Source organism: Pyricularia grisea (genome assembly GCF_004355905.1).
Source record: "Pyricularia grisea strain NI907 chromosome Unknown Pyricularia_grisea_NI907_Scaffold_1, whole genome shotgun sequence".
NCBI classification, from domain to species: Eukaryota; Fungi; Ascomycota; class Sordariomycetes; order Magnaporthales; family Pyriculariaceae; genus Pyricularia; species Pyricularia grisea.
The window spans coordinates 2410078-2430897 of NW_022156716.1; the positions used below are offsets into that span (position 1 = coordinate 2410078).

Here is a 20820-nt window from a genome sequence, read left to right on the forward strand (position 1 = left end):
GGTGAGCAAAAGAGCATTGATGTGCTTATACAGCTCCTTTCCTTGATTCTGTCTCGTGTTCCCGCATGAACGAAAAGATAAGGGGTTTCAAGGCTTTCCAAAACCAGAACACCCGTCCGATACCATCCGCAGCGCCTCGGCATCGATGGCGCCTTCGTCTGGCAAGTAACGTAAGCTTGACATAATATTACCACGATCCATGACCCCCGGGGGATGCCCAAATCGGGAATCCCGGTCAAAACGCTCCCGTGCAAGTACAGCAACCCTGGAGACGCGTAGCGAAAGGCCGATACCGATGTCTGTCCTTGTTTGCCCCCGTTCCATAATATATTCACATGATGGTAGTGATTAACTGCAGAGTAGTAGCACGCCAGTCAGCCTTTGTCTGCCTTGAAAGAAGGTAGGATCGAAACTCCAAAGAAGTCTTGTGGGTAGACGAGGGGTGGGTTTAGCATGCCTGCTTCGCCACTTTTTCATGATCCTGGGCTGGTTAATCACTAGATATTTGAGTCGAAATTGACGGCGAGACTGCTCGGGGTGGTGAATGCCTCCGGGCTCGCAGTATATTGCGATAGCGTCAAGTCACGCCGAGACTGGGTCAACATTAGCCGCAGTATTCTGAGGGGCAATCTATAACAACGACCCCTTGGCGAAACCACGTATGATGGCTTCGGGCACACTCGATTTGTACAGGACTTGCCTTGAGGATAAGGTTTTATGTCCCTGTAAGTATCCAACTCAACCACGGAATACTTGGTAAGAGAGATTGTGGATCTGTGAAGCATGAATTTTTTTTTTTAGCCCTCTGCGTCTTGCTGGGCCTGTTATACCCAACGGATTTAATAACATACAAGGACCGGATTTCATCTAGGCCCTGACCCACATAGTATAGATCTAGATCCAGCTTGCATATTTCAGGAAATACAATTTATTGTATACAAAGCGTTCGGAAATCGGTACCAAATCTCGGTAGCTGACAGAACCACTTTCATTTCCCACCACCCTCGGGCCGCCACCATATAGTCTCCACCCCCGTTGACATGGTATCACGTAGCACTTTCAAGATGGGGAAGGTTACTCTGTACCTCTACCCGGAAGCTAACAAAAGGTGTGCGCATAAAGTACCCTGTCCCGATGTACATACCGTAGTAGGTAGACGACTTGGTACGGAATTCGCGCAATACCGTGTCGACCGGAGAAGCATACACGAGACGGGCGGGGATGGTCGCAAAGTGCGGTAGGGGTAAAAACCACTCCTTGCAGAGCTTAACAGGTGTGGACGAGGGAGACAACTGAGGACCGGGGTTTTCAGAAAGTTCCTGTAACCATGAATTTTTCGCCTGGTCCCGTAGTGATGTATACTTTTTATGGTATGAACTGAACGAGGCCAAACATGGGGGGTTTCTTCAACTTACCCTGTGGGGACTTATATACATAGTAGTAGACGTCATTTATAGGGCCCCACAGGTGTTGTCTTTGACCCGCTTATTGCCCGAATAAGGTAGATTGCTATACCTAATTGATCAAACCCCCACCCCTGCTTTGTGCCGTTCAGTTCATTCAAAGGTGAATTCATGTCAAGATCCAATGTCAAGGTGGACAATGTGTACAAGTTACACAAAGTTAACACCCCCAGTTCATCCAACGACAGGCTTTGCCTGCACCCACAGCGCTCGCTTTTCGCGCATCAAGCGGACCGTCGCGTTACCGCCCGCCACCCAATCAAGTGACTGCTCGCAAAGAGCAAGGTCGAAGTGCCAGAAGAGTGTTGCCATTACCATGCGGACTTCGTGGTAGACCAGCCTAGTTGTGTTTTAGATTAGCTTCCAATTAAATGCATGAAAGAAGAAAAAAAAACGAGTCAAAGAAACTTTCAAGGCCAGCTTATTTTTTGGCCAAGGTGGGTTGCATCCTTGTCCTTACCGCTTCCCGATACAGTCCATGCTACCCTTGGCGAACGGCTTGAACGTATCCCGCTTGTCTCCATCATACGGCGCCGGAGGGTCGGGCAGCCAGCGCTCGGGCACAAAGGCGTCTGGGTTGGCAAAGTTTGTAGCGAGGTGCGCGCTCGCCCAGTGCGGTACCCCACAGACGCTGCCCGCCGGGAGGAAGTAGCCGTCGACGGTGGCGCCGCCCTCGGGCACGATGCGCGGGATCGCCACCGAAAAGGGCGTGTGCTGTCGCAGCGCCTCCATGACGCACGCGTCTAGATATTTGAGATTGCTCAGGTTTGAGACCTGAATCTCGGACGCGTGGGTGAAGGCGCCACGGATCTCGGCCACCAACCTGGCGTGCGCGTGGGGCGTGGTCAGCACCCACCACACCATGCCCGCCATCAACACGGGCGTCGATTCGGCGCCCGCCAGGCACAGGATCGAGGCGAGGTCGTTGGCCTGCCCGGCGGACAGCGGGTTGGACGTGTCCTGCATCGCCGTCCAGATCAGCGACATGACGTCCGTCCGAGACTTGTCCGCGTTTTCGATCCAACGCGCGGCCTTGGCCTCTGCGGTCGCACGCAGACTGTTCCAAAAACGCATGAGCGGGAGCTTGAGTAGCAGGCCATACATCGAGCTGGTGGCCTTGTAACGTAGCACGACTTGCAGCGCGGACAGGAACGGCGCACCCAGTTCAATGGCCTTGAGGTATGGGTGTTGGGTGTTTTTGTCCAGGCAGCCAAAGCTTTCTCCGAAGCTGAGCACGCCCATGGTATCAAAAGTCATCCAGACCAACTTTTGTGCGATATCAACCGGCTCACCATCGTGAGCGGCGATATTAAGCCGGAGTTTGGTTACCCATTCGGACAAGATGTCGGCGTGGCGGTCAATCGTCCGATCGGTAAATGCTGGCTGCAACAACCTGCGGACGATCCTATGCTCCTCTTTGACTGGGGAGATAAAACCCCCGCGCTCGCTGAGTTGCGTCACGCGCAGGAAGTTCAGGTCCCTGTTGAAGACGCGGCTGCCGCAAATGTCCTCCCACGACTGCTTGGACGCGTTGGAGACCTCATCTGGTCCCGTGCGGACGATGGGACCATATTTTTCGTGCAGGGCAACGAGGTCTTTCCAATGCACACCGAGGACTTGCTGGCGCCATAGTCGTGGGATCCAGGAGGCTGCGTAGAGTTTCGGCCCGGGCACGGGTGCGAGGGGGTGGAAGTAAAGGTTGTAGATTATCCTGTATATGCGGTAGCATACCTAAGGCTTGTTAGCGGGAGAGAGGGGGAAATAGACAGTATATAGTTCTGTATAAGGACGGGTGGTGGAATGACTTACAAAACTGGCCAAGAGGAGAGACAATGCTAAAGCCATGGTGAAGTGGGGGTTGATTTGCGTATCTCAACTTCCAAGGGGTCTGTGGTTGAGGTTATCATCTTGCGCTTGGGACGAGCAAAGACTGCTATTAATGCCTTTTGTACCCCCCCTCTTCAAGTAAGTAGGGCATTCAGAACTGAACCCACCAGTGGGTACACGGGCAGGCCAGCCCCAGCAATTGCAGCGGACTGCCCGGCATGGGCTGGGGCTTGGAGTGACCAGGCCCAAAATCCGGTGACGGGTTTTCATGACCCGTGGGCACCCAGAAGAAAACTTCCCGCCCACTAAAGTAACAAAGACTGTAATCTAGGGTGGCTAAATGGGCCTTGAACAATCATTCCCGCCAGACTACTGTGGAATGCTTTTTCTTTCGCTTTTTTATATCCATTTCCCATAAACACTTGGATTTCCACGGGAAAGCATTGCAAAGATACAGAAGCGAATTCCACTTATGTCCTTGGAAAATAGGCTTTCGATGACCACTGATTGCAGTCTTTGTTACTCTGCTGAACTTCATACATTGGGTAGTGCGAATCCCTAAAGGCCCCTCCCTCATCAAATCGACTCTGGGGTCCAGCGAAATCTAGACCGCTTTCACGATTCCCCAAGACCTCCGTCGAACAGCTATTGGCATTTGAAAAAAAAAACAAAGAAAAAAAAACAACAAGCTAGAAATGCATACTCCAACAAACACTATCCATACCCAGTCCATCCGGGACAAATACGCCCAAGAGCGCGACAAGCGCTACCATCCGGATGGGTTGAAGCAGTACATTGTCGACCTGGCCACCTCCTCAAGATACGCTCGCTATCAAGCAGACCCGTGGCGCACATCCTCCAACGACAAGCCGGCCCTATGTGACGGCGACAGCTGCACGGTGCTGATCGTCGGTGCCGGCTTCGGCGGCATCCTCTTCGCCGCAAACCTGATCAAGGCGGGAGTTGACCCGGCGCACATCCGGCTGGTCGATACGGCCATGGGCTTCGGCGGGACTTGGTACTGGAACCGCTACCCGGGCCTGCACTGCGACGTCGAGAGCTATATCTATATGCCACTGCTGGAGGACACGGGCTATGTGCCCCGGCACAAGTACTCTGCCGGCCCGGAGCTAAGAGAACATGCGCAACGAATCGCGGAGCACTTTGGGTTTGCGGACAAGGCTCAGTTCGGCACGCGCGTGGATGAGATGCGCTGGGATGAAGACAAGGGCCAGTGGGTAGCCGGTTTGGTGCAAGTCGAGAATCAAACGCCCATGACGGTCCGTAGCCGGTTTGTCATAACGGCCTACGGTATCGGCCACTACCCTAAGCTCCCCGCCGTCCCGGGCTTGGACGGGTTCAAGGGAAGCGCGTTTCACACCAGCAGGTGGGACTACACCGTCACCGGCGGGTCAGAAGCCCAGCCAGACTTGATGTTGCTGCAAGACAAGCGCGTCGGCATCGTCGGCACCGGAGCCACGGCCGTCCAGGCGATCCCCCACCTCGCGCGCTGGGCCAAGGACCTCTACGTCTTCCAGCGCACACCCAGCAGTGTCGGGCCGCGGAACAACAGACTTACCGATATCTCGCGATGGAGGGAAGATGTTGCCACGCACAGTGGATGGCAGATGGACCGGGCCGAGAACTTTAACGATTTCCTGGCCAACGAGACGCCCAGGCCAGGAGTTGACCTCGTCGACGACGAGTGGACAAGGTTGTCTTCGTACAGCGCACTAATTGGAAGCGCCGTGTATCTGGGGCCCGGCAAGGAGGGCTTGCAGCAGTACGTCGCCATGCTAGAGGAACTGGACATGCCGCAACAAGAGTCGCGTCGAAATCGGGTCGACGGTATCGTGCACAACAAGACCACGGCGGAAAACCTCAAAGCCTGGTATCCGTCGTGGTGCAAGCGGCCGTGCTTCAGCGATGACTACCTTCAAACCTTCAACCGTTCCAACGTGCACCTGATCCCTACTGGGGCGCGTGGCATCGAGAACATAACGGGAAACACCGTCACAGCTAACGCCAAAGACTACGAGCTCGACGTGCTTATTTTTGCTACGGGGTTCAGGCCACCGACCAGTGGCAGCCCAGCCGAAAGGAGCAGAATGAAGGTTTATGGCCGAGACGGTATGGATATGGACGATAAATGGGCGTCGGCTGGGGGGCTGAGTACATTGCACGGAATCCTCAGCCGCGGGTTTCCCAATTTCTTCTTCCCTGGGCCGAACCAGATGGGAGCCGCCCCAAACGGCACTTACCAACGAGATCGACTGGGTGAACATTTTGCATACATCATTACTACCGCCGCAAACCAAGGTCAAGAAAAATTCAACGTTGTAATCGAGCCTACCACCGAGGCCGAAGAGGAGTGGAGCATGCAGACTGCAAGCCATGCAGCCAGGTTAGCCGCCATGGTCGGTTGTACGCCCAACTACATGATTACTCCTGAGGAGCAGGAGGCGGTTGCCATGGATAGGAGGGAGGGTCTGATTAGGAAGGCGAGGGGTGCGCTTTGGGGGAGGGGTGTAAGGAATTACATGGATATATTGAAGGAGTGGAGGGAGGAAGGGAAGCTCAGGGGGCTTGTTATCGCTTGATCACTCAGTATACGAGGCAAATTCTTGAGCCCTGGGTTAGAGTTTCGTTAAAATTTGGAGAATGTGGGTCGCGTCGTTCTGGACTGGCCGTTAACCTTGAGTATTGTTGCTATAGCTTGCTAAACTCACGCCAGTCATAGCCATGTTGACAATAGACTTGCATGGAACCAGGTACCTCTACTATTGTTGTATGATAAAGTTCCCTTGCCCTTGAGGAGTCACTGCAATTGCTGTGGGCCGTGTGGGCGCTCCCGATTTCGGTAATATTGTTTATGCAAAAAAGATATAGCTATTATACGGTAGGGATTTGGAGCCGAAGGGAGGGGGTTGCCTAGCTGCGTGGTACTCGGCACTGCTAATTGCTCCTATCATTTGGCATTTTAGAGGGGCGAAACAGATCACAAGCATCATTTACCCCGTCAAGATAAAAAGAAAGAGAGAGAGAGAGAAAACGCTATACCAGCGGTGAACACAGGCCCCTGGAAACAGCGGCCATTTCCTAACCCCGAAGTACGTAAGCCAGCTACCCAACCCAACAAAACAATATTATCACACATACACTAAATCAATCTTCATCCTGGCCAAAGACCAAAACACATGTCGGTTACTAATCCTCACCTCAGTAAGTTTGAGAATGGCTCTGGACGCGGTCTTCCTCTTGGTCGAGGCCTTCAAGACACCATGGACTTGTGCGATCCTTACTCTCGTGACCGTGGGCTTCCTCCTGATCGACTTCCCCACGGTGTACCCAGGAGTCCCACTGCTGGGCGCCCGCCGGGGGACTCTTGATCGCAGGGCTGCCGGGAGAGAATTTCGGTTGAGAGGACGTGAAATGGTCCAGGAGTTTGCCAAGGTATTTCTTTTTTCTTGCCCGCATGAGGGTTACTTGTATCAATGCTGTATATATATATGCAAATATTCCTATATCTATATGCTAACAAGTGTCTCTCCTTCAAAAGACAAATAAGCCGTTCCAGATTATTACAGAAACTGGTACAAAGATCTTCCTCCCGGTGCGGTATGCAGAGGAGATCAAGGATATCAAGGAATTGAGCTTCACACAGGCACTTGCCAAGGTTGGCCCCCTCTGTCTTTTTTATTATAAACTTGAATTCGTGCTTGAAGTGGTGGTAACTTTTCAAATAGGAGTTATTCGCCGGGTATAGTGGCTTCGAGCCCATTGCCGCCATCGCAGATGAGTCCAACATCATCCAGACAGTTGCTCGGTTGAACATAACTACGTCTCTGAGTATGGCCAACCACTCTTTCTACCTTCCCTATTATCAGCATTAAGCATTCTGAAACTCAATAGAGTACCTCACCGACGATGTTTCGACCGAGGCAGCAGCCGCACTGGCAGAATCCCTCGGCAATGACACAGGTATGCACATTATCCTACTTCCCATCAAGACAACAAAGTGTAATAATAACAACGCAAAAAGAAGAATGGCGGGCGGTTCTTGTCAAGCCGTTCACTCGCAACTTAGCAGCTCGTCTCTCCGCCCGCGTGTTTGTCGGCCCGTCCCTATGCGCAGACAAGGCCTGGCTAGCCGTGTCCGCAGGCTACGCGGCGCAGTGCCACATTGCATCGTTCAAGCTCCAGGCCTGGCCGCGGCCACTACGAAAGGCTGCGAACTGGCTTCTACCTGAATGCCGGGCGTTGAGGAAGATGGTGGGCCAAGCTAGGCGGATCCTAAAGCCAATCGTTGCCGAGCGGCATGGGAAGCCACGAGAGGATACGATTTCGGTATGTTTTCCAACAAGCTTCCCATGAGGACTGCATGTGCGCGGGGTACCCTGATAATAAGATGAAATAAAAAATCAGTGGCTTCAGAAGGCCCTCCGAGCATCCAAGCTCACCCGCTACACCGTCGCCGATTTTCAACTCGGCCTGAGCCTGGCCGCCATTCATACCACCACAGAGCTGCTCACCCATGCACTGCTGGACATTGTCGCTGCCGGGCCCGATTTGATCGATGATCTGCGCAAAGAGATTATCAACGTCTTTGGCGAAAGCAGCTCCGATGGCTCCGTGTTCACCAAGACTAGACTGTACAATATGCGGCTGCTGGACAGTGCCATCAAGGAGTCGCAGAGGGTACACACCGCGCGGCTAGGTGTGTCTAATCCATCCAACCGTATTCAAGACAGATGAACGGTTAGATGGATAACAACTGACACCGATAAAACCAACACAGGCGGAATGGGCCGCGTAGCCACAAAACCAACAACCCTGCCCTCGGGCCTGCACATCCCCAGGGGCGCGTACACGACCGTGCTGCTGACCTCGCACTCGGACCCGGATCTTTTCCCATCGCCAGAGACCTACAACCCGCGTCGCTTCCTCGAAATGCGCTCCCGCCCAGGCCAGGACAAGAACTGGCAGCTGGTGACGACCTCGCCGCACCACCTGGCGTTTGGATACGGGGCCCATGCGTGCCCGGGTCGATTCTTGGCCGCTGCAGAGGTCAAGATCGCGCTGGTGAGGCTCCTCATGGGCTATGACTGGCGGGTTCAAGGCGGGAGGAGTGGAGATGTTGGGCTGGTTAGTGCACTTCGGGTTGCCGATCCGACGGCGCGGGTTTGGTACCGGGCGAGGGAGAGTGAAGTGTCGTTTTGAGTTTGGCTCGCGGGCTGTGGGCCGCTTTTACGTTGGCATATATATTATGCATGAAATCAAAACTTGTTTGCTAAAGAACGGTTAGTTAGATGCCATTCGCTGCGAACAACTCTACCAAAGTTGCATTAAGGGTGTCGCTCAAAACGCTCGCGACCTTGGCAGAGGCGCAGAGCAGTCGTGTATACGACACCTGTGAGGATGACTCCGGCTCCCGTTTTGAAGACTTTGCTGATGTCTATCAGAGTCCCTACCCAGTTTAGATCCGGCTAGGAAAACATCCCAAAGGTTTGACCTGCGAAGGCGACTGAGTGTGCCAAGAAAAGTAGCTCGGAAAGAAGCTTACGGCTTGACTAAAAGCTTCTCCCTTTACCCTATATTACTATTAGCAGTTTGGCTTCTTCAAGTAACACTCTTGCCATGACCTTCTAATGACGATCTCCGCCCTGGAAATCATCAAAGCCACAGGCAAGAACCAAAAAGCAACAATGTCATCCTTTGGGGTTTGATATAATTTGGAATGCAATATATTAAATTTCACTGCTATCAGCTTTTGTATCGATATTTGTCCGAAGCTGGCACTGTTGCCTTGAAGCCCAAGCCCAGTGCCCAAATTTAAGCTTCAGATCTGTAATTATTTCCGGGAGTCTGCCAGATTTCAAATATCCTTATTTCCAACCCCCAGCCCCAAAATTCAGCTTGGCCTTGTATGCCACAGCTTATCACCTTCGTCCACTACCATCTGTGGGCCAGGGTTAGCTTCCAATGTCAAATTATCAACAGATCAGAAATATATCAAGATCAACTCACCTTGTATCATGCCGAAAAGATTCGGCCACGCTGGTCAATCCAAAGGAATGCTTGTTGGACCGCGGCACTACATGAGGCTGCCGTAACCTCTACTCCTCCTCGCTGGACTCCTCGCCGGAGTCCATGATCACGTCTTGGTCGGCGTTGGTCTGCTCCGAATCACGAGTAGGCTGTTGCAAGGCTCTCAAAGTACTGCAAAGCTCGTCAATGACTGATTCGAGTAGCGACTCGTTGAGAGAAAACTCGCTAATCTTTGACTGGCTCTGATCGAGTGAGTTCTGGAGCTTGAGAGACTTGGCAGTGAGCTCTTTGTTGACTTTCTCAAGAAAGGCAACTTTGTGCTTGAGGCTTCGAAGCAATGCAGTTTTGGCAGACAGGAGAGCCAGGAACTGGTTGTTGGCTGTTTCAAGGTCGTCATACGCCTCCTTGTAGGAGTTCCAATGATCCTTGGATAGGATGACATGATCCTCATCCACGTATACGTCGATGATAGTCTCAGCGGTATGCTCGACTTCGGGTGAGGCAATTGCATCCGTGGCGTTCTGGTCGTGGACGGAAATACCCGTCTCGACGGGCTTGTTGAGATCAGCAGACATCGTGGAAGATTCATAGTCGACCGAGCAGAGTTCTGATATAGCAATAGTTAGTATTCGTCTGCTCAAACGCGGGAGGAGTACTGGATATGCAAGATATTGAAGAAGGAGATATCACCTGTTGAAAATCGGGATTGGCTCTATACAGGCCAGATAGGGGGCGTTGCAGATGGCACCTGTTGAGAATCCGGATTGGCTCTGTGCAGGCAAGATGGGGGCAGTTGCAGATGGCACCTCTTGAGAATCCGGGTTGGCAATTCTGTGAGAAAAGTAGTTGTCGGGAGGGAAGAAATTGTTCATGGAGGACAAACGGAAAGGAGAGGTATTTATAGGAATCTCAGGATAGGGGATATTGACCGGTCAGGTGACCCCCCGTTTGCCAGCCTACAGCCCACCTTAGTTAAGGTAGGCAGCTTCGTTTGCGTAAGCTAGATCATAGATCTGATCTCTTCTACTACTGCAGAATAAAGATTTGTGTTATTTAATTCACTTCAGTCAGATTTGCGCATGTGTGATAGCAAATAGTACGCTCACGTCACGTATCTTCCTCCCACGAAATCACGTAATCAGACTGTTCTGGGCCCTTCATACTGATAATCACGTACAATTGCTGGTAGCCCATGTTTTCTCAGCTCAGGGCAAGCAAAGCCGTCCCAGAATCGAGTTTAGGTAATATTAACCTCGGCCGTACTATTCTCAATAAAGCTCTCATCCAAGCGGATAGGCTCCCCTTGGATAAGTTTAGGGTGGTTCCAATGCTGGCCTTTCTATTTGGTCCAACGAAAATCAGCGAGGGGCCGTTGTATGATCGCCGACGTCGACGACCCGTGTCAGCAGAAGGGGCGGTTTTGGGATGGGTTGTTGCAGCTGCTATGGCTTTGGAGACATTTATCGAGCCGTTACCTTGCCCACTCAAAAGCCAATGATGAGCTTTGGTCCAGCTGAGGAGGTCGCTTCGTTTTCATAGACTGCAATGGTTCTAGTACCTCGAAATCGAAGGATACGATGCAGACCTCTTCCAACCCATCTACATCCATGGGTAAAAAGTGAAATGGATAGAAGGGTTCGAATAATAAAAAGAAGGGTCGATAAGATAGCATGCAGATGGGGACATCATCGACCGACTGCTCCTTTTCTGGAATCTTTGGGGGCCGCCTCCTCGTTTGGGCCACGATTGCACTACACAGCTCGCATCCCCTCGAGACGCACTGTCTTAACTAACCAAGGCTGTTGTGGTGAAATATTCCCCTGGCCACCTGCCAAAACCAGGAACTGTTTTCATTCGCATGCAGCAGACGATCTATCTTAATAGACAGGCAGTGGTTGCACAAGTCGCCCAGCGGCGGGCCTTGGAAGCCTGTCATTTGGCTGAAAAGATATGTCTGGTATCGTAGAAATGGGTTGACTGCCTGGTAGGTACCAAACTAGAAGAGATAGAGGGGTATCCTAATGTTCATCGCTCATTTCGAATTCTGGGAGAGAGTGGGCCTTGCCGCTCAAACAACTACCAAACGAGCCGTCTATGTAGGAAGGTAGGATTGGATTTTGTTGAAAGGAAAAAGACAAAAGGCTGTTTGTTACAGGCGCTTACCAACCAAGCGGGACTCAAAGCCAGCTAAAGACGTGGGGGAAAGCGGGACAGGCCTGGAGTGCAGGCAGTCCTTTGGGCAAAGAGGGGTCAAGAGCAGCTTGGCAACCTACCTAGGTACCTAAACAACCAGGTTATCGTCGACACACCTATGGAAAAGAAAGAAAACGCCTCCTGCATTCATCTTGTGGACCACTTATCAACAGTCATTTTCTGATAGGCATGTCGTAGTCCAATACATTCATACGACACCATGGCTACGTACACTAGTTATCTTAGCGAGTGATCCCCCTGTCCGATTCATCCTCAATCCACCCTTCGGATCACCTCATACAGCCCAAGCATGCTGATCTAGCAAAGGGTCCTCGCTCCATTGCCAGTCAGGCTCCAGTTCACATTCGTTCCGCAGGGCGACTCCCTCACCGACGTGTTGTCAACCCTGAGCGTGATCCAAAGGTCACGGTTGTTGGGGAACTCGGACCTCGCAGCAACGCGCACCTCTCCACCTCCATTGACCGTGCCGCCACGGATCGAAAGGTTGTAGCAATTCTCAATCAGGATGGCATTGTTGCCATTGTTGGCCAGATCCACGGTCCGGATGACGGCAGCACCGGACTGGGATACGCAAAAGACGCCGCGGCCACCACCCCGCGAGATGACCTGGTCGACCCAGATGTTGGTGTTGTAGTTGCCGTTGGGGTTCTGACCATTGTTGTTGGCGAAACGCAGCGTCGCATACCCGGTTCCGGCGCCGACGTTGTTGCCGTCGACGATGCCGATCTGGGCGTTGCGCGTCTTTTGCACCAGCAGGCCAGACTCACCGACGTTGCGAGCGATGACGCGGTCGATGACGAGCCCGTCAATGTTCCACGTCTCCACCGCGTGGCTGCCCGCGCCCGTCACTGTGATGGTGCCCATGCGCACGTTGAAGTTGTCTGGGTTGTCACGGTCGAACCGAATGCCCAGGCCGCCGCTGAGGTTCATGGTGATTTGACCCAGCGTCAAGTCGCGGGTGCCATAGAACCGAAGCCCAAAGTAAGGGTTGCCCGTCATGGTAAGGTACGGAATGTTTACGCCTTGGGTGTTGAGCGACTCGATGGCGCCACGCCCATTCCGGTTACCGACGTTGATGGTACCACAGCCCTCAAAGGTCTTGCCGCTGCTGATGGTGATGGTGTTGGCGCCGATGGAACCCGACGCGATGACTGCAACTCGCTGGCCACTGCTGATGGAGTCGAGAGCCGCCTGGATTGCTGCCCGGTAGTCGGAGCCCGAGTACACGGTGCTGGAGCCCCGGACAGCCTGAAAGTTACTTCCCGAGCCCGTCACACGGGCGTCTGGGGTGCCAGCTCCGCACTGAGCCTTGACGGCACCAATGGTGGCCAGCACGGCGGCAATGAGCGAGGTGAAGCGAGCCATGGCTGTGTAGCTAGGATAACTTTCAACACGAGATCTGGCGACGGTGGCAGACCACACCCAAGCCGACCTGGGCAGCGTCTGAGGAATTTGCGCATGTTATATGCTCCGCCTTGTTGCGTGAGGGGTTTGCCAAGGACGCCGTGCCGGTCGATTTACCCCAGAGAATACCACCTTCCGGTACGTGAACCCAGTCCCAAACTCTCTGTTTTAGATATTGATTGGAGGATCTAGTTAACCCGGTTGTTGACCTTCCGCAATTTCGCATAAACTTTTCCGGCTGCAACGGCGACGGCATTGGACGGGTCGGTCCATATCGAATTTTTTTCCCAGTCAGCTCATAACCCCGTCGCCACGTAGATTGAGTGTGCCCAGGATCGAGTCGAGATTCACATTCGAATTCCTAACCAGGCAAGCGCATCGTCTGTCTTGGTCTCTCTTGGCGATGCGCCTTTCATTTCCTTCTTTGACATTCCCACCTTCACGTCATTTGCTGTTGAACGTCGTACTCGGACAAATCACTCCGGTCAATTCCAAGACTGCGACTGTTGATTACTTCAGAATGCGATTAGTCAAAAGCGACCACTATGGACGAAGCAAGTCAGTGCCATTTTTGCGATGTCCTGGCATTTGAGGACATTTATTCGGCGACCCTGGTCGCCAAAGTATCATCACTCAATAATTTTACCAGCTAATTACATTGGCAGTATTGGCAAATTTCAAAGACCGAGGCAATAAATTGATACATTGACGCAAAGCTGCATAATACCTTGATGAAAAATAATTATTTTATACCCAGACAACTCCAAACTCCATGCTTAATGACTGTCATAACCGAAGTCCAGACAACTACGAAATCGATTAACCACTTGTCCTAGCAGGACCACTTGTCCTCCTGCCCGAGAGCTCATGCGGCATACCAGGCCGATCCTCTCCACGACTTCTTGTGAGGATCCTTGTGTGAGCCATCGCCTTTTTTTACCTTCACCTCCTCGACCAGCGTCGACCCTTCAAAGTCCTCGGTCAGCGTCTCGTCGCCGATGTCATCTTGGTTGCTTTTGAATGGCCTCTTGTCCAAGTGACTAGTTCGGAGCTCAGCGTGGTCCCGGGGCCGCTCGCCCTCCGTCTGAGCGACTTTGCGATCCCGCTTCGCTGTGGGAGACGATGTGACTGGGGTGTCGACTTCAGGAATGCCGTCGAGGTTCTTGAAGGCCCTCTTCTTCTTTGGGGCCCACTTTTGGTTGGGCGAGGTGGTCTTGGCATGATTGGCCGCGAGGATGGGGAGATTTAGCGATCGTGTGCTCATTTTCTCTGCTTTGTCGTTGCTTTCTTCGACGGCCGAGTTAGCCAGTTGCGTCTTTGATGGCGACCGAGTCCGCGTGTCGGTGACTGGTGTGCGACGGTGGATGTTGTTAGGTTGAGCCTGGGGAATTGACTAAAGATGAATGGAAGTATGAGACCAATTGTCTACTTGGTATCGATACTTGTTTGAACCTATTAAATCTGTCAAAGGGTCAGTTGAGAACAGGCAGAAGAGGGGGGAATGGAGGTATATATGATGCAGCGAACCAGGTATGAACTTACCACTGCTCGCGAATGGCTTCTCAAAAGCAAGAAAGATCGCTTTGATGAAAGAGGGAGCGGTGTTGCAATTGGAGTTTTGTCTTGATTGATGGTAAAAGGGTGATGAGACGTGGATCAATAAGAGAAGCCGCGGCCGGGGAAACCTCTCCTTATATAGGTAAATTTTGTTTTTCCTTTTTTGTGCCACAGAAAGCTGATGCGAGTTGACCATGCAGTTAGCATGGTGTTGAGGTCACGGTATACTTCTCGGTGTGTTAGTAGTGATATGTTCCCAGGAAAATTATGCGATGCAGGCGGGAAATAAAATCAATAAAATAAAAACAGAAAAGCAGGGGGATCTTGAATCTGACACAAAGTCTCTTGGGTAGGGAAGGGCATATACTCCTGAGTCTATGATAAGAGCGTCCGAGTTTTAAAGAGTGGTTTATTTTTACGGTGTTCGAGGAAGGAACCTCACGCTTCATCCAAGGGAGGCATTGTAGAATATTGCTGGACGGAAAAATCTTGTCATGGAAGATAAGCAAGTTAACATTCACCCTTGTATGAAGATTTTCCCGCCACTGCAGCCAGCTCTGGTATGTGTATGTGTCTCTATAATCCGCGCTCCTCGTCCAGATTCTTGGGTTGCCTGGCCCAAAGAGTTAGCAGGATCTTATCAACAAAAGCAGAAACGGACAATAGACTCGGTTCCCAGTCCGGAAATGTTGACTTAATGATTGTTCAACACTCAAGGTCAAATCTTGAAACCTCTATGTCTCTCCATCGCCACACCCGCAGTGCAGACACATCCTGCAAAATATCTGCATCTGGTAACCTGGCCAACGCCCCCCCACTCTACGTTGGCTTGTTTATCGCAGTTGATGCCACAAAGGTAACAGATAATGCAGCGATGATTTGCGGCGCGAGATCCTCTTGGCCCTTCCTGTCGCTTGTAGGGCAAGGGGTACCCCTGAAAACCACTATATCCCTTGGCGTTTGTGAGGTGCTCGATGCCGGCTGCGATGCTGCAACCTCAAAGGGTAGAGGTAATGTAAGAGATGACAGTGTAGACATTATGGTCGGCACAGTTGGTCGGCTTGGAGTATCATATTGGGAGACCTGAAGTAGCAAGGCAAATGTTCCCATTTTGCCGCTCATAAATCACAAAAGAGATGAGCACTGCCTGTCTTTTGTGGCTTTTTGAGAACGCAGTCATTCGTTATGCGACTGCAATTTGGCTACCAAACCTGGTCATGTACAGGTCTTTAGTACCTCACCGATTCTGCTACTCGTCATTTATCTGTGTCTTCAACAAGGAGATATTTTCAGCGTGTCCCGTTCTATTTTGGGTAAGGCCTACACTCGCTGCCACAAGTACAGATGGACCCACGGCGGTTTACCAGTAATAGCAGGCAGCCGTGGAGAGATGTTTTCTCTATTTGCAAGTGACAGTTCACAAAAAAACAATGATCAATAAATACCGGGTCACAAGTCATGTCTGGCAAAATTGAAAATAATATCTTATTTTTCCATATATCATCAACATTAACCTCAGAATTAGACAATAATTAGGCTCGAAAAGCAGTGCTCTGAACCACCCATGGATATTACCCAAGAAAAGAAATAAAAACCAACACCCAACAAAATCTGGTGGATATATTGCATCCCACAAAAGGGAAAAGAAAACAAAAATAGCAAAGATCCTGGAGTTATTTTACAAACTCAAGATCTACAAGAAAGCAACAGCGCCGATAAAGGCAACGAGGGCCGAGAAGCCCGAAACGACCTTGCCGGCTCCGGCAGTGACCGGAGGAGCGGTGGTGGTAGGCTTGGGAGGGGTTGGGGGAAGGCCGGTGCCGGTGCCGACAGGAGGCTTCTGGGTGGTGATGCTGCCGGTGCCGACGGGGGGCTTGGGGGTGGTGCCGGTGCCGGTAGGGTAGGGGGTGGTTGTGGTGGTGGGCTTGCCGACGGGAGGCTTGGAGGTAGGCGTCGTCTCGTCGACAGGGCAGATGGTGGTCTCGACGACGACGGTGGTGGTGACGTGAGGCTTGCCGGGGCAGTCGGTGACGGTGGGAGCACAGCTGGTCACCGTCACGATGAGGGTCTTGGAGGTGGTCGACGTGGTCAGCTTCACGGAGCTGCTGCTGCTGCTGCTGCTGCTAGTGGTGGTGGGGGCGACGGTGCTGGACTCGTCGTCGCAGTCCTCAGTGGCGGAGACAGCCGGAGGAGTGACGGTCGGAGGAGTGAAGGTGGAAGTAATAGTAGAAGCCGAGGTGAGGGTAGAGGACGGCTTGGGAGGGTGGGCGGCAACCAGAGCCGCGGCACCGAGGATGATCATGGCAGAGCGCATTTTGACTGATGTATTTTCCTGTTGATGATATAAAGTTCCAAAACAATAATGTAATGATGGCTTGGAAAAGGCTTATAAACGAGTGAAGCCTGGAAGCGAAGCAAAGATTATTACAAGTCTGAACGAGTGACTGTGGTTATGTTTGTTTTTCTATTTAGAAAACGAAAGACCAAGAGCCAAAGACATCGGGGCCACTGCCTCCTTATAGAAAACGAAGTCAGTGTGGCATCGAGATACGATGCACACTCGAGTGAAGGGAAATTAGCTATGATCCTTCCGCTACTGCTTGGATGTGCTTTTTCCTCATCGAGTTTGTGAATGGTCCGACGGAACCCCCGGTCAGAACCACCCCTCCATCACACTTTAAACGCGATGTTGTGATGGTGGTGCTGGGCTCCATGGTATTATTGGTGGGATGCGATATGCCACTGCTGAGCACCCCTGCCCCGTTTGGACTGGAGGCAGGTGGCCTTACAGAGTGGTAAGGCAAGGTGGTATTGTTTAGGTGTGTATTTCTGGTAAGCAACTGCCCGAACTCAGCCGAAAACCCGGACACCACAACGATGCAGGGGGGTTACGTTACGTGCAAGATGTGGTTGGCGCAGGTGCTGGATGCAGGGTCGGAACTGCACATCACAAGCCCCTGTTTTGTTTAATTTACTGAAGCGCCAACCAGAACCAAACAACAGAGGATGATGGTAAAGTCACGCGCCACGCTGAAGGGTCTTGTGGCGCGTCGCGAACATCACCATCTCCGAGCGATGCTTTGAAAGAAATAAATGAGAGAACATAGTTACACAACGGGGAAAAAAAAAAGTGATCGATTGATTAGGCTGTGGAGTTTCCATGATTGAAAAGAGCAAAAGAAGGATTTGAATAATGTTCCATGGTAAGGCTGGGCGTGTAAGCAAGCAAATGAAAAATAGGCCCATGGTGGGGTCTACAGTCTAGCGGTATGGTGACCCTGAGCACGTTTACTTTGGGCCGTTGTCGGTCCTGCCCAGCGTGGAAGGTGCCAAGGTTTCTGCTGACCTGGGATCAAATCCTCAACAGCAGATCCGGGGGAATGACTGAGGTTCGAGCGCGTTTCGTTGACACAGTTCATCACAACCCCCCCAGACTGTTGTTGGCGCTGTCTAGGTACATTATTTTGTGGCTTTTCTTTTGCTTCATCCTCACCCCTGCATTCCACTGCAATTCCCTCACGGTAGCTGAACCAGACTATATACGAAACCACAGCGTATTGGTCGGTTGTTGCTCAACCAAATCAAGGCTAAACAAGACAGCTGAGATCTGGGTGGTACTCCGCCTCCAATGACAACCGTATTTTTTTCTTCTCATCTTTAATAACGAGCGACTGACGGTAGCTATTTCGGTATCGTGTAATTTCTGTTGCTGACAGCTCGTAACTCGCCACCTCTGGCTATTGTTTGCGGAGGAGCGGCACAGCAAAGAAATTTAATTTCCCTGTAGGTAGCAAAATCGAGGCGAAGTCTTGGATCGATGATGGATGTGGTGTAGCCGTTTGCATCGATTTTTTTGTCTGCATGCACGCTGACGGGTCAATTTTTAGAGAGCTTGGACTGAGCCGCCCCCAAAGGTCAATAAATGCAGGTACGAATGCAAGCAAAGCTTGGCCGGCGACTGCACAAGATTACCAAGAGTATTGTTTGTGCGGTGTTGTGCCACGTCGGTTGGGGGATGGAAATCCATTGTCTGGGCTTCAAAATTGTTGCCTGTATGTAAACACATTTTATCACCATCAAATCCCATGGAAAAAAAACCTCGATGTGATAGATGCGCCACATTATTTTGTCAATGGGTTTGAAACAATGTTGGTTGAACTTCTCCTGAGCCCTGTTGCCCTTGGATCTATCTGGCATGTCAGTCATTCTGTACTACCTATACTATAGTAGGTTAACAAGTTCAAGTGGCACCTGTCACATAGTAATTGCAATAACACCTCGCGCACGGTCTCTCAAAACGTTTCCCCACCTGTTTTGAAACATTTTACTTGTTCGGGTCAACGGCTCGCCCTGACAGCAGTAGATAGCCGCCAAGGGCGTAGAGACGAGATTGCATGCTACACCCTACAGTACTCTGGCTCTCACTTCGTCCTTCAAAGCAATGTGCCGCCAAGTCGGACCTGGCTGAGGAAGGTGCCGGTAGGAAAACTTTGACCGAGATGGTTTATTGTGGATGACAAGGGAGATGCAGGGGGGGTGGAATAACATCGAACAGAAGAAATAAAAATAACAAAAACCCTCGGAGAACGAAGCTGGGTGCCTGTCAAACCCTGGATAGCCGCATCCAGCCGCCTGTCAGCATTCCTGGATCTGGAAAAGCGCCTGGGCGTTACAGCCAAGAAGCCGATGTTAATTTCCGAACACTCAACTTCCTAATTCATCCACGAACCGTGACAATGAAGCCAAGACGTTCCTCTGGTACCATCACACATTGAACAGGCCATTGTTAGTCTTAGAATCTTACACTATACAACCTTGGCACGCAAACCACTTTCTTTGACAGTCCGCCCGGCATTTTTTCTACGAAGTATTAACTCTCTGCTCTTGTCAAACCTCAGTTGGCGTCGAGATGATTTGGTGTATTTGACGTGTCCTGTTAATTCTATCGCAATTCTAAATTATCAGTTCTAGACTAGAAACACATTATCCTAAGTAGTTGGCTGCACCGGAATAACGCCGGGCCCCTTGCCTCCCTTGGGCTTCTTGGGTGTTTGCTTCATGTACTGGGCCAGCGGCGGCTCTCCGAGCGTGGCCGGGTCGGGCTCAGGCACGCCGCACCGAATACCCATGCTTCTCCACACACCTCCGACGGCGCGATGCTCCGGCATGAAGACGACAATGTTGACAAAGTTCTCCGTGCGACAGCCCGGGTCGCTAAACAGCCGCGCCTCACACCCGTCGGCCTTGTTGGAGATGAAGACGCCGCAGTTGGCCGTCTCGGCGAGGTCGTAGCACCGCTCCCCCTGCGACGCAAGCGCCTTCCCCGGCCCGGGCAGCTCGACCACCCCCATTGGCCGCCCGCGGCAGTTCTTGGGTCCCGGAACGCCGTGGTATATCGTCGCTTGGATCGGGAGCGTGACCGTCGCGTTGTCTCCCGGCGGCTTCTTGATGGTCACCTGCCCGGTGTCTTGGTCGATGGTCGCGCCGCCGTTTTCCGGCGAGGGCGCTTGGATCGGTGGCTTCGGCTGTGCTGCCAAGTCGAGCTCTTCCGTCGTGCCCATTTGCTGTTGCTGGTCGAATTGGGGTAGCTGAGGCGCCGCGACGGGCGTTGCGGTAGCCAGCACGGCGAAGAGGGCCAGTAGGAGGAGCACCAGGCTCGCTCCGCCGGATTGCTTGATCATCGAGACCATGATTCGGTGGCGATGGGGATTATAGGCAAACAAAACCTTCTCCCCTGGATTTGGGGATTGACAGTGTCCAGGTCTCGTCGTCTCGATGGTGAATTATGCTTGGCGACAATCGTCAACTGTCAACTGTCAATTGCGCTTTTGCCTGACGGCTGAGCTCTGGGTGTTTTCGCTCTTTTCCTTCCCTGTTGGATCGGGATTGTCTCGACTCGTCTAAAGTGTTTCAGAGTTTGAGGGACCCCGCCTCCACTCCAACCCCAGGTCGCAACGGGTTTGTTGTAGTACGGTTATAGTTTCCCAGGCAGGGATGTTCCAAATGCTGTAGAGCTTAATTGCAATTACTGCCGACTGCGCTGACCATACAGAGTGCTTTATCTAGCATTAGGTTGAGTCTCGCGAGTAAGGTGGATATCACGGTGATATCTGTGTCCTCTCATGGCTACTTCACGTGGTCTTTCATTTTGGGCCACGTTAAAGATCACCCACGATTCCTTATCCAGCACCCTTTTTTGATCCACACAGCGTGAACACTGGTAGATACGGTTTCGAGACTTTTACCCACCCAAAACCCACCCAACCCCGTCCGACCCCATGTTGCACCTGTGGATCAAATTCTGCCA

At 51.9% G+C, this 20820-nt stretch overlaps 8 protein-coding genes across 8 annotated transcripts; 2 read left to right on the forward strand and 6 right to left on the reverse strand.

Annotated features, from left to right (window-relative positions):
* Positions 1-1637: 1637 nt before the first annotated feature.
* PgNI_00692 (uncharacterized protein) lies at positions 1638-3308 on the reverse strand (the record flags this gene model as incomplete). Its single annotated transcript, XM_031120770.1, has 3 exons — positions 1638-1803; positions 1924-3194; positions 3273-3308. The coding sequence occupies 3 exons, from the start codon at positions 3306-3308 to the stop codon at positions 1638-1640; spliced, it is 1473 nt and encodes a 490-aa protein (XP_030988335.1).
* A 677-nt stretch (positions 3309-3985) lies between these two features.
* PgNI_00693 (uncharacterized protein) lies at positions 3986-5890 on the forward strand (the record flags this gene model as incomplete). The annotated part of the gene is made up of 1 exon (XM_031120771.1): positions 3986-5890. The coding sequence occupies one exon, from the start codon at positions 3986-3988 to the stop codon at positions 5888-5890; it is 1905 nt and encodes a 634-aa protein (XP_030988336.1).
* A 634-nt stretch (positions 5891-6524) lies between these two features.
* On the forward strand, positions 6525-8510 carry PgNI_00694 (uncharacterized protein; the record flags this gene model as incomplete). Its single annotated transcript, XM_031120772.1, has 7 exons — positions 6525-6743; positions 6850-6966; positions 7037-7139; positions 7203-7271; positions 7333-7637; positions 7716-8007; positions 8089-8510. The coding sequence occupies 7 exons, from the start codon at positions 6525-6527 to the stop codon at positions 8508-8510; spliced, it is 1527 nt and encodes a 508-aa protein (XP_030988341.1).
* An 896-nt stretch (positions 8511-9406) lies between these two features.
* Positions 9407-9913, reverse strand: PgNI_00695 (uncharacterized protein; the record flags this gene model as incomplete). The annotated part of the gene is made up of 1 exon (XM_031120773.1): positions 9407-9913. One exon carries the CDS (start codon positions 9911-9913, stop codon positions 9407-9409), a length of 507 nt encoding a protein of 168 aa, XP_030988342.1.
* A 1936-nt stretch (positions 9914-11849) lies between these two features.
* Positions 11850-12917, reverse strand: PgNI_00696 (uncharacterized protein; the record flags this gene model as incomplete). Its single annotated transcript, XM_031120774.1, has 1 exon — positions 11850-12917. The coding sequence occupies one exon, from the start codon at positions 12915-12917 to the stop codon at positions 11850-11852; it is 1068 nt and encodes a 355-aa protein (XP_030988339.1).
* A 904-nt stretch (positions 12918-13821) lies between these two features.
* On the reverse strand, positions 13822-14220 carry PgNI_00697 (uncharacterized protein; the record flags this gene model as incomplete). Its single annotated transcript, XM_031120775.1, has 1 exon — positions 13822-14220. One exon carries the CDS (start codon positions 14218-14220, stop codon positions 13822-13824), a length of 399 nt encoding a protein of 132 aa, XP_030988340.1.
* Positions 14221-16206: 1986 nt separating this feature from the next.
* On the reverse strand, positions 16207-16827 carry PgNI_00698 (uncharacterized protein; the record flags this gene model as incomplete). Its single annotated transcript, XM_031120776.1, has 1 exon — positions 16207-16827. The coding sequence occupies one exon, from the start codon at positions 16825-16827 to the stop codon at positions 16207-16209; it is 621 nt and encodes a 206-aa protein (XP_030988343.1).
* Positions 16828-19501: 2674 nt separating this feature from the next.
* Positions 19502-20203, reverse strand: PgNI_00699 (uncharacterized protein; the record flags this gene model as incomplete). Its single annotated transcript, XM_031120777.1, has 1 exon — positions 19502-20203. One exon carries the CDS (start codon positions 20201-20203, stop codon positions 19502-19504), a length of 702 nt encoding a protein of 233 aa, XP_030988344.1.
* Positions 20204-20820: the final 617 nt, after the last annotated feature.